General features: G+C 40.9%; 1 protein-coding gene across 5 annotated transcripts in view; it reads left to right on the top strand.

Annotated features, from left to right (window-relative positions):
• KIAA0753 (KIAA0753 ortholog) overlaps positions 1–12,455 on the top strand; it is a 57,109-nt gene that overhangs the window by 26,042 nt on the left and 18,612 nt on the right. For 4 of the 5 annotated variants that reach the window (XM_057501005.1, XM_057501004.1, XM_057501003.1 and 1 more), the window contains exons 8-13: positions 3,615–3,847; positions 4,594–4,760; positions 6,265–6,384; positions 7,436–7,525; positions 7,764–7,853; positions 11,668–11,746. In XM_057501005.1, coding sequence (XP_057356988.1) covers positions 3,615–3,847; positions 4,594–4,760; positions 6,265–6,384; positions 7,436–7,525; positions 7,764–7,853; positions 11,668–11,746 — 779 coding nt within the window. The remainder of the gene's footprint in view (positions 1–3,614; positions 3,848–4,593; positions 4,761–6,264; positions 6,385–7,435; positions 7,526–7,763; positions 7,854–11,667; positions 11,747–12,455) is intronic. The other variant, XM_036896180.2, reaches the window with a different exon arrangement.

Genomic DNA, 12,455 nt, shown 5'->3' with positions numbered 1-12,455 from the left:
ATTTTTTGCTTTTGTAAATAGTTATGAAGTGAATATCTGTGTTAATGCCTTTCCATGGACACATGGGAGAGTTCTAGGCTTTGTGTAACTAGGAGTGAAACTACGGGGTTGTGGTGTGGGTGAGTCTCCGCTTCACTAGAGCTGTCAAACTGTTCTCCCAAGTGGCTGGGCCAGTTTACTCCTGCACTAGTAGTTCATTTTTCCACATCCTTGTTTATACTTGATGTTGTCACATTAAGTCTCCTCTCCTCACATCTGCTGAACGTGAAATTGCCTCTCATTTGTTTAATTTGAACTATTAGTGATCATTTTTTAGGTTTTTATTGACTGTTCAGTTTTCTCTCTAAATTGCTAGTTTCTTTCTTTTGCCTATTTCTCTATTTTTCTTACGAATTTGTAGACGTTCTTTATATATTCTGTGTTAATCCTATTTTAATTATATGCATTACAGTTATCTGCTTCCAGACTGACTTGTCTGTTGACTTTATAATATCTTTTTGTCAGAAGGAAGTTGTAGTTTAAATTAAGTATATTAATATTATATTTGACTTTAAGAAAGACTTTTCTGCTCTGGTAATTGTAATCATATTCTCCTATATTTTCTTCTAAAAGCTTTAAAGTTTTCTTTTCATGTTTAGGTTTTTATTCTTTTTAGAATGTGTTGTTCAGTGTAAGGTAGGGGTCCAGTTTTATTTTGTTACCCATGGATACTAATGGTATCAGCTTTATTTATTGAATAATCCAAGTTTGTAGTCAGTAATTTGTCATGTCACCTTGGTCATATCCATCCTGCTCTTTGGTTTCTGCCTGTCCTGTCCCACTCTCACACCACCTTAATTATCAGTTTTATCCTGAACAATTTATCTCTGGTAGAAAAGACTCCCACTCCTGCCCCACTCTCCACTTACTGTTCAGAATTATTTGGGCTGTCTTGGGATTTTATCCTTACTAAGAAGTTCAGGATCAGCCTTTTTAGATCCACACACAAAAATAATCTGTTGGGATTTTTTTTTTTGGTATCATTAATCTACAATTACATGAGGAACATTATGTTTACTAGGCTCCACACTTCACCAAGCTCCCCCCAGAAACCCCATTACAGTCACTGTCCATCAGCGTAGTAAGATGCTATAGAATCACTACTAGTCTTCTCTGTTGCACAGCCCTCCCCATGCCTTCCCCCACATTGTACATGCTAATCATAATGCCGCCTTTCCTTTTCTGCCCCCCCTTATCCCTCCCTTCCCATCCATCCTCCCCAGTCCCTTTCCCTTTGGTAACTGTTAGTCCATTCTTGGGTTCTGTGATTCTGCTGCTGTTTTGTTCCTTCAGTTTTTTCTTTGTTCTTACACTCCACATATGAATGAAATCATTTGGTACTTGTCTTTCTCCGCCTGGCTTATTTCACTGAGCATAATACCCTCTAGCTCCATCCATGTTGTTGCAAATGGTAGGATTTGTTTTCTTTTTATGGCTGAATAATATTCCATTGTGTATATGTACCACATCTTATTTATCCATCCATCTACTGATGGTTGCTTCCATTTCTTGCCTATTGTAAATAGTGCTGCAATAAACATAGGGGTGCATCTGTCTTTTTCAAACTGGGCTCCTGTATTCTTAGGGTAAATTCCTAGAAGTGGAATTCCTGGGTCAAATGGTATTTCTATTTTGATCTTTTTGAGGAACCTCCATATTGCTTTCCACAATGGCTGAACTAATTTACATTCCCACCAGCAGTGTAGGAGGGTTCCCCTTTCTCCACAACCTCACCAACATTTGTTGTTGTTTGTCTTTTGGATGGTGGCGATCCTTACTGGTGTGAGGTGATATCCCATTGTGGTTTTAATTTGCATTTCTCTGATGACTAGCAATGTGGAGCATCTTTTCATGTGTCTGTTGGCCATCTGAATTTCTTCTTTGGAGAACTGTCTGTTCAGCTCCTCTGCCCATTTTTTAATTGGATTATTTGCTTTTTGTTTGTTGAGGTGCATGAGCTCTTTATATATTTTGGATGTCAACCCTTTATCAGATCTGTCATTTATGAATATATTCTCCCATACTGTAGGATACCTTCTTGTTCTATTGATGGTGTCCTTTGCTGTACAGAAGCTTTTCAGCTTGATATAGTCCCACTTGTTCATTTTTGCTTTTGTTTCCCTTGCCCAGGGAGATATGTTCATGAAGAAGTCACTCATGTTTATGTCCAAGAGATTTTTGCCTATGTTTTTTTCTAAGAGTTCTATGGTTTCATGACTTCCATTCAGGTCTTTGTTCCATTTTGAATTTACTTTTGTGTATGGGTTTAGACGCTGATCCAGTTTCATTCTCTTACATGTAGCTGTCCAGTTTTGTGAGCACCATCTGTTGAAGAGACTATTATTTCCCCATTGCATGTCCATGGCTCCTTTATTGTATATTAATTGACCATATATGTTTGGGTTAATGTCTGGAGTCTCTATTCTGTTCCACTGGTCTGTAGCTCTGTTCTTGTGCCAGTACCAAATTGTCTTGATTACTGTGGCTTTGTAGTAGAGCTTGAAGTTGGGGAGCGAGATCCCCCCCACTTTATTCTTCCTTCTCAGGATTGCTTTGGCTATTCGGGATCTTAGGTGTTTCCATATGAATTTTTGAACTATTTGTTCCAGTTCATTGAAGAATGCTGTTGGTAATTTGATAGGGATTGCATTGAATCTGTAGCTTGCTTTGGGAATCTGTTGTGATTTTAATTGAATTGGCATTTGAAATTATAGGTTACTTTGGGGAGAACTGACATCTTTACCAGGATTCTTTTCGTTCATGAAAACTATTTATTTAGGCCTTTTTTCATGTCCTTTAGAAAATACCTTTGAATTTTCTCTGCAGAAGTCTTGTACATCTTTTGTTAGATTTCTTCCTAAGTACCTACAGCTTTTGTTGTCAGTGTTAATGGGATTTTTTCCCTTATATTTTCTCTAGTTGTTTCGATATGTGGGATATTGATTTTAGTACATTTTTTTTCTTCTTTTATCCAGAAGCCTTGCCAAAGTCTGTTCTTAGTTGTAATTGTTTGTAGATTCTCTTTGATTTTACATATAGAAAACATTATCTCATCTATAAATAGTTTTACTTCCTTTCCCCGTTGCAGGTTGAGTATCATGTATGGAGTTCAGACTTTATTCTGTATCAAATTAGGAGCCATTGAAGATTTTGAGAAATGACATTTCAGTATTTATATCTTAGAAGAAATAGTTTTTTTAGCCAGGTGAGGGTGTGATTGAACATGAAGAAGGGATCACTTAGAAGTTGCTGTTACTACAGTCACAAGCTATTGCAAGCCTGACCTTGGGGAGTGGCAGAAGGAAGGGCAAAAGGCATTTTAGAATCAGGACCAAAGGGAACAGGTGGATGAGTAGTGTGGGAGGGGGGATTCTGGGAGGTGGCTGTGACACTTAGGTTTCTGCTTGTAGAGAATTGCAGTAGGGATCATAGGATGAAGAGCAACATTGGCAACAAAACACCTCCGTTTTTAACAGGACTGGGCCAGATCTTTGGAGCTTATCTGAGTCCAGAGAATCATTCTTATGATTTGAATAACATTTCCCTCAGTTTGTTCTTCTAAACTCCCCATATAGATAAGTATCAACCTGATAAAGAGCTTCCACTGACTCGGAGGTTGGAGAATGAGCTTGATGTATTAGATGCGGATATCCCTCAGGAAGAAGCTCCATCTGTTCTAGACCAACCTGCAAGCTCCAGGGAAGAATCATTAGCCCCGGCAAACACAAAAGCAGTGGAAAAGAATCCTAGGACTGAGAATGTGCCATTGAGGAAGAAAGAGGCTCTGGCACCAGCAAGACTACAGCAGGTATGAAATCACTTCTTTCTTTTGGCTTATTTGTGTTAATCCAGCATTGTCCACGGTCACACAGGCTAGTCAACAGTGGAGCCAGGATTTGAGTTCTCAGGTGTTTGAATGTCAGAGCCTTTGAGTCCAACTATCTAAACTAAGCTTGTTTAGCTCCCAAGTCTTTTATTTTGACAAAAGTAGAATAGCTTTAATTTTAGTTTACTTTATGTTACCAGGATGGGGCAGTTTCTCATGTCCTGGTTTGGTAAGATCCTAACAGATGTGATACCAAGGTCCTGACTGGTCAGACTATTTTAATTTTCTGCTTCTGATTTCTCAAGTGTAAAATTTGAAGGGATAAAGATTTGGTTCCTGCTGAAGATAAATACTGGTAAATAATAATCACTCAATATTAAAAGGCATATATATATATATGAAGTTGGCAAAGCAAGGGATTCCAATTTTATACTCCCCTTAACTACCCCTACCTCCCTGCTTGCCAAGGTCATTGTTTGAGTGTAAATTGCACCCTTCCCCAAATTTCTTCCCTAGGGGTTTCCACTTAGGTCTCTCCGCCCCCTACTCTGTGGACGTGGGTCATCGTCTGGAGGGTCATGGGCTTCTCTTTACTTGCTTCTTCTCCTAGTTCCTTGAGAATGGATGTATGACTACATTAGGGATCCTTTGAGCTTCAGTAAGCCAGAGGTTAAAACCAGCTTCTCTGATATCCACGTGGCTTTATAATTCATAGTTATCTCTTGCAGAGACTCCACAAAGCTGAAAAAAGTAGACCAACCCAGATTCATAGCAAAAGAAGGTTGCAAAGGACAACGGTCTCATCCAGATTGAAAATTAACCAACAGCCTGTGAAAGACAACAGGGCTCCTTGGATACCTCCAAACCCCACCTCCCCACAGGTGTCTCCTAAATGGTATATAAAAATTCAAAGAACTGTCTGGGCATGTGATTTTATTTTTCTTCCACAAATCAAAGGTGACCTATTGCTTGGAGCAAATAAAGCAGCAGCCTTAGTTCTCATTACAAAAAACAGCTTCTTTGGGTGAGCAATACATGAGATGTTTTTGCCTAGTAGCCTGTTGGTTCCTTTTTCCTACCTGACTGTGAGTAGAGTGACCTCCCATGCACCCCCACCCCCACCCCTGTGGATGTGGTTTATTGTGTGGAGGGTCATGGGCTTCCCTTTACTTGCTTCCTCTCCTAGTTACTTGAGACCAGCAACTGTGCCTTTCTTGAGTCTGAATGTTTAGAGCCTAGCATGGTACCTGACACCTAGTAAATCTTATTAGGCATTCAGTAGATCCGTGCTGAGTGAATGAATATTTCAAAATAATTCTAATGCTAGGTCAAGACAGTTACGAATTATAAAACCATACAATTCTCATAGACACTGTCCTGACTGCAGGGGACAGTTAGAATAATGCTGACATTACTACCTTGTCACCCTCAGTCCTAACACATGAGGAATGTGAAGCTGCCATGCCACAGAGCTAGAGAGAAGGTATTGCCCTCCAGGGGTGGCAGGTCCGGGAAGATGGAAATAGACTTTGGGAAGTTGGTTTAAGATAGAGGGAACTTGTTTATCATGGGACAGTGGTTCTTGAAAGCACAAAATAGTTCTGGGAAGGACCAGGGGATGGATAGTCAATGAGAGGCAGCAGAAAGCAGTAATACGGGGAAGATAAAGGAGTGAGAAGCTCAGTGACTTGAGGGGTGTGCCTTCTGGGAGTCTGGCCAGAGGCAGGGTGAGAAGCCTTGTGGAAGTGTTCTGTTTATCCAGCAAGCCTCACTTTCAAGTTGAAGAAACGATGTCTATAGAACTTACTGTCTTGCTCATACAGCAGAACTGGGACTAAAATTAGGTCTTCTGACTGCATAATGTGCTTTTTTGGGTTTATTTCTCTGCTCTAAATTCTGAATCTTTACGTGTTAGTGTAGAGATGTGATTTCTCATCTCATAACATACACTGGTTGAAGTTTATACTACAAACCAAATATACAGGGACTGTCTTCTAGTGTGTGTGTGGGTGGGGTGGGCAGGGGAGGGGAGTGGATAAGGCTTCTAGCCTCACAGTATTAGGTTTTATTAAAGGAGCAGAGTTCCTTTGTAATGTGGAATGTAATTAGTGACACCATGACAGGGTTTTGTTGAAATTCACCCATTATTCTGTAATTGAGAATTGTTTTTTCATATAGTATTTACTTCTGTGAGGTGAAGGAAAACTTCCCTCCTTTGACAGTGAGCCCGAGTTCTGGATGATCTCCCTCTTCTTCACATTTGGCTTCCAGTCTGGGCCCCATGCTATAGATAACCGTGAATCAGATGCTGTTGTGTTCTCGGAGCTGGCACCTTAGGGTGAGTGATTGGGTATGGAGTGAATGATCACACAAAAAAGTATACTTTCCATTTGTTGCAGTGCTGCATGGCAAAAGGTGAAATCTAGCTCCAAAGATGCCACAAAAGAACAGTCTCTCCAGCGAGAAGATAATCAAGAGCAAAGCCAGTTCAGAGGTGCTGTTGAGCACGAAGCTGCTAGGTTTGTGCTGCATTTTTCAAATCTTTGATTCAATTAAAGGCCCCTTTCACATAGATTCTAAAGTGAACTCTTTCTCTCTTTCCTGTGTATAAAGTTGGTTATTTAAAATGTAAATTACCAGACTTTTCTGTCTACGTCTACAGCTTAGACAATGACCTGTCTTTTATTCCTTATTTCATTGATTCAAAAATTAAATGAGTGTCAGTTGTCTACCAGTTGCTTGTTGTGTATATGGAACAATTTTGAGCTCTATAGAGACTTTTAAAAGGGCAAAAAAGACAGAATCTGAGCCCCTTCTAATTGACACAGTCAGTAGGGAAGACATGCCCTTTACTGTAATTTAAGCTGGAACATGGCATGTACCCTAAGAACTAAGGAATTAAGAACCGAGAGAACCTAGGAGGACAGGTATCTTTTGCTGCAGAGATCTAGGCTTCATGGAGGGAGATGGAAAATAAATTAGGACTTGAAGAAAGGCTCTATATAGGGGCTAATAGGTGAGAACATTCCGTGGGAAGAGAGTAGTGAAAACAGGCCACTTTGCATTTGTTTGGCTGAAATTGTTCTTGTAATTATGGGAAAGCAGAAATGAAAGTGGGCTGCTAAATAATTTGGTAATGTCCACGAATCCTAAACTGCATCAAAGCCCATCCACATACAGCTGAGTTGTTCAGAGTTAGCATTTCTTTTCTGTTTTTTTTAAACTTCACTATGCCTTTATGGCTCTCCTGGGAGTCCACTGCTCTGTCTAAACTTGAAGACACAGCAACACAGCTTTATTTTATAGTCAAACAAGAAATCAGTGATGCTAGTTTTCTTGTGAATATTTGTGGGCAGTTTTTTGTTGCTCTACACTCTAGGAATACTTTTGCATCTGGATGTCTTTTTATATGGAAAATTATATGGAGAGCTTTATAAGTCCAGGGAAGTTGCATTACCTACTGAGCCAGGATTGGTGCTTTGTGGGCACCCTGATGCCTGGTCTGTTTCTGTGGTAATGACACTGCAGGTTGAGGCAGAATTGGTCTGACTCTTGTGTACTGTCCCCTAGACTCGCTTGGCTTGAGGCTGAAACCTCTAAAAGATTGAAGGAACTAGAAGACTTAAAAGCTGAAGAAATGGACAGAATGCAAAAGCAGAGGTAAATATCTGTTTTGGAGCTGCAGAGGAAGCAGGCCTATTCTACATCATCTAGCTATTTTAGCAACTAATTGAGATTGTGTAGAGGGCTAGTCATACTTCTTAGGTTTATTGGCTGTCTGCTGGCTTAAAAGGCTTTGGAGTTACCTTAGAAGCCTATGGTGCAGCCAAGATTGGACTCACCAGAGTTCTGGCTGCTTTTGAGGAGAGCTGGGTGACTCTTTTGTATTGTCCTCTAGGCTTGATTGGCTTGGTGCTGAAACTTCCAGAAGAACAAAGGAATTGAATGAACTCAAAGCTGAAGAAATGGGTAGACTTCAAAAATTGAGGTATGTGTTTGCCTCTGAAGAAGAGTAGTTAGTTCCTGTCTATTCTAATTCGTCTAGATAGGTTTACCATCCTCGACCATTAGGCCTAACAGCACTAAATTAATGAGTGAGGGAATGAATGGATAAATACTTGATTGCCTATGCCTGCATTTTATATAGTATTTTTGCTAGGAAATATATCTTTTTTGTGGAGTTTGGATGCTAACTGAAAAAACATCCACAATTCTGGGTAAGTTCTGTCTGAAAGATGAGAGTCTTTCATCTGTTTGTGCTGCCCCCAGAGGGGCTTTTCTCCTGGCCGTTGGCATGCATGTCCTGCTCAGAGGTGTGAGGGTGTAGGTACTTTGGCTTCATTTGTTAGCTTGAATGCAGCCCTAGGTTTTCGAATCAGATTGCCTTTTCCATTTGGCCCCTTAGAGTGTTACCACCTACCTATATAGGCATGAGGAAGTTTGTGAGAACACTTAGTTGATGCTGCTGCAGTTGACTCGTTTTTCTAGCTCTGATAAAAATTCACTCTGAGGTCAAATGAACAGAATTCTCATTGAAACAGTTGTGCATTCTGTCACCGGTCATGCTGGGACATTGATTCCCAGGTTAAAAGGGCTGTGGCCCTATCATTAGAGGGCTAAGATTTTTTTCTGTCTAGTTAAGATTTGAAGTTATACAATCACAGAATCTTAGGATTTGAAGGCTTTTCCCCCAGCTGATGCTTCCAGGCCCCCTGGATTATCTCTACAAAGTAACTGTCCAGCATGTTCATAGATAGTCTGTGTGGTGGGGTGGTCACCACCTTCTGAGGCAGTCCGTTCCTCAGTCATCTCTTAACTATGAGAGGGTGTAACCTTGGATTGTGCTGGGTTTGTGACTCCTACCCACTTGTCCTGAGGGCCATATAGCAGATGTAATCCTCTAAGCCCCAGTTATCCCCTTCAATGTTTTTTAATTTAAAAAAATTAATACATGTAGAAGAACATGCTAAATACACATGTACAGTGCAAAATATTACAAAATGAACACCTGTGCATACCACCCCAAACCCAGAAAGGGACCATCCCCTGCTCTAAGAACTCCTTGTGTGTCCCCCTTTAGTTGTATCTTCTTCTTTCCCCCCACAGCTAACCAGTCCCGATTCCTGTCTTAATCTTTTCATTAGCCTTTTTTCATAAATCTTCCACCTTTTTATATCATGTTTGTATCTCTAACAACACATTGTTTAAATTTAAAAACTGAGAAGCAAGTACTAACCTGGCCAAGCAAGGAAAGGGCAGTGCGGCTGGTACAGATGACGAGTCCTGGGGAGAGGAGGCTGGGCAGGTCTGACTCTTAATCTGACATGTACTTCGCAGAGTTTTTAGGTGCCCATTCCAGGATGTCACAGGACAAGGTCAGGAGTGAGTCCTTGCCAGTGTAGGACTTACACATTTGGGGCATGTGGAGGTGAACCAGGTACACTGGACTTCTGGAAGAAATTGGTCAGGGGCAGTGCGCTGCCCCTGTAACGTAGGACTGGGCATGTTTCATTGTGGAGTAGTGTTCCATTCTATGACTATCCCACAGTCTGTCCGTTTGCCTGTGAATTAACATTTGGGTTGTTTCCCGTTTTTAGTATGGGAGTTCCTTTCTGGTTGTTTCACATCCTAGCTAATACTTGGTATTGTCCATCTTTTTAATTTAGCCATTCTGGTAAGAATGTTGTGATATCTTGTTATGGTTTTAATATGCATTTCCTTGAAGTCTAATGATGATGAGTGTCTTTGCCAGTTTACCGTGAAATATCTGTTCACATCTTTTGTCTATTGTATGTTTGCCACATCTCTGACACCAAATGCAATGGTGTATTTTTTCCCTACATATATGTGTAACAATAACAATATTATACACAACAGTAATGGTAGTGAACTTCATTCGGGTACTTAGACCCAATTTCAGTGGGTGTAAGTATGTAGGAGGGGGTTCTTCCTACACATACTTACACCAGGCAATGCTCGAACACCAGCAGGATGTCCAAGAACTCAACTCAATTCTGATGTTGTCTGCCCTGAGACAGCACCAGATTCCCCAGGTTTAGGGCTCCATCCTACAAGACTGCCCTCTACCCCCACTACAGAGAGGAAGGGGCAGGGGGAGCTCTTCTCAGGGGTTTTTGTGAAGGCTTCATTGCATTGTCCTCATTGACTAAATTATTGGCGGTCGACTGATTCAGCCTCCAGCCCCTGCCCGTGGGTGGGAGGGTCCAAAAGTCTCTTATTAACATAATAAAACACCCGTTTCACCTTTAAGACTGCATGTTTTCAGGAACTGTGGATAAAAACCAAATATACCTGAAAATACATATTTGATTATATGAATGACCAAATACATATTTCTTTAAACTCATTATATCACAATTTTTTTAAATCATTGATTTTTAAGAGTTCTTTTCTTTTCTTTTTTTTTCTGGATTTGAGCCACTTGTCAGATTTATATGTAGCAAATATTTTCTTTCAGTACTGTGGCTTGCTTGTATATCTTCTTAGTGGTGTCTTTTGATGACTAAATGTTTTTTGATTAAGACCAGGTTATCAGTTTTTTATTTACATTTAGTTTTTCATGTGAACTAAGAAATCATTGCCAATGCTAAGGTGTGAGAGATACTCTATGTTTTCTTAATAGCTTTATAGTTTTAGCTTATATTTTTATGTCTGTGATCCATTTTGAAATAATTTCCATGTATGAGATGAGGTACTGATCAAGGTTCATCATTTTCCTTAAGGGTATCTGGCTGTTCTAGCACCACCTGATGAAAGGATTATTGAACTTGAGTTTTCTGTAAGGTCATCTGGGTGGACCATTTGCTAAAGACCCTCACGTTGGTGTTTAGGTCTTTCCTTTGGGGTGGGTCAGACTGTTCAGAGAAGAGTCTTCTCATCTTCTGCCCAGAGGGTAAAGATCTGAACCCCAGTGTCCTAGGAGCTGAGTTAGGGAGGAGGGCCATGAGCCTCACCACTCAGCACTCCGCATGCGTAAATCTCTCCCTCTTGCCAGCAGACCCCTGCCGTCTCAGCCGTGACTGGCATCCCTCAGTCAAGGGACCTCTGCAGAGAATGAGCAGCCAGACTTCTCTCAGAGCTGGAGAGAGACACTTGTCCAATTTTCTGAAGTAGGGAAGGGACCCAGGCATCTGACTTCTCAAATGGCATTTGACTCTTGTCTTCCACGTTTAGCCACCCCCTCCCAGCTCACCCCCAGACCTACTTGGTACTGTCTTCCCTGTGCCTGTTTAGATCAGCAGTGCACATTGTGTGGAGTCTGGTTTTTCTGTTACTGGCCTAGACGTCAACTTTCTCAGGTCAGCTAAGTTAGTATCACTTCTGTCTTTCTGTTTTCCAACACCATTTTTTCCCTTGTCTTTGTAGGTTTATGTCTAACTCTGTAACATGGGGTTTGGGGAGGGAATAAGATCAGTTTCATTTGTTCAGTCTTCTATCCTCTTTAATTTTTTAAAGGCAGCTATTATCCTTTTAAAAGATACTGAGAGCCTAACGTATTTCTTCAGATGATATGTACACCCTTTTCCTCAGAGTGGGGTCCAGAACCAGCAGCGCTGCATTCCCTGGGAGCTTGTTGGAAATGCAGAATCTCAGGCCTTACTCAGACTAACTGAATCCGAATCTGCATTTTGACAAGATCCCAGGGAACTTGTGTGGTCCTTACAGTTAGAGAAGCACTGTAGCTTCACGATCATTGAAGCTCCCTTCACCTGGATGGTAAATAAGTATGCAAGGTAGGATATTTTCTTGCTTTTGATTTTAATTTTTTCATTTCTAAATAGTGTTTCTGCTACACAGTTAGCAGACAAGGTACAGAAGGCAGTTCTGGAGCATTTGGAGCCTCTCCTGGCCAAGGCCCAGGTAATGTAGTTCATCACATTTGCTTGTCTTTTGGAAGTGCTAGAATAAGAAGAGCCGCTACGAAGGTTGCACTGACCCTTTGTAGGGCTGCCTGCCTGCCTGGCAGCCGGAGACTCAGTGTGGTTTGTGCTGCACAGTGTGGATGTAGTGCTGCTGGGGCCCCTTTTGGGACCACCGCACACTGTTGATGTGTCTTCCATTGTGGGTAAGGGATAAAGACCAGGGGAGAGAGAGAAAATCCCACTTTTGAGAAAGGGGAGGTTTTAGTTTGGGGAATGAGTTTCAGTTGCAATTTCCATTCTTAATCAAATAGATCTATTGGTGATATTAGTGTTCACTTAACTGTTTCCACTCTAATCCTGTGCTTTTACCTCAGTGGTCTGGAATGATTGGCTCTATTTTGCCCAAGGCATGCAGCATCACAAGCAGGTGCCATCCTCCTTTATGCAGGAAGCTGAATGCTATCACCTGACCCTCTAGATTCACCCTGTAAAAAAAAGTCTTTTTTGTATGACTAGATGCGGCCACACAAGAATACTATAATCTTAAATGGAATGAATGACATTTTGGGTCCCTGGAGTGGTCACTGGACTTCTGTATCTCTACTATAAGAAATGTTCAATTATTTTTAGAGTCTACAGAAATCTCAGGAGTATAGAATTGAGAGGGCTGTTAGAGACAAATTGTCCAGTCTCCTCATTTTATCAAT

Source organism: Manis pentadactyla, chromosome 4 (genome assembly GCF_030020395.1).
Source record: "Manis pentadactyla isolate mManPen7 chromosome 4, mManPen7.hap1, whole genome shotgun sequence".
NCBI lineage: Eukaryota > Metazoa > Chordata > Mammalia > Pholidota > Manidae > Manis > Manis pentadactyla.
This window is presented reverse-complemented; position numbering and strand designations above follow the sequence as displayed.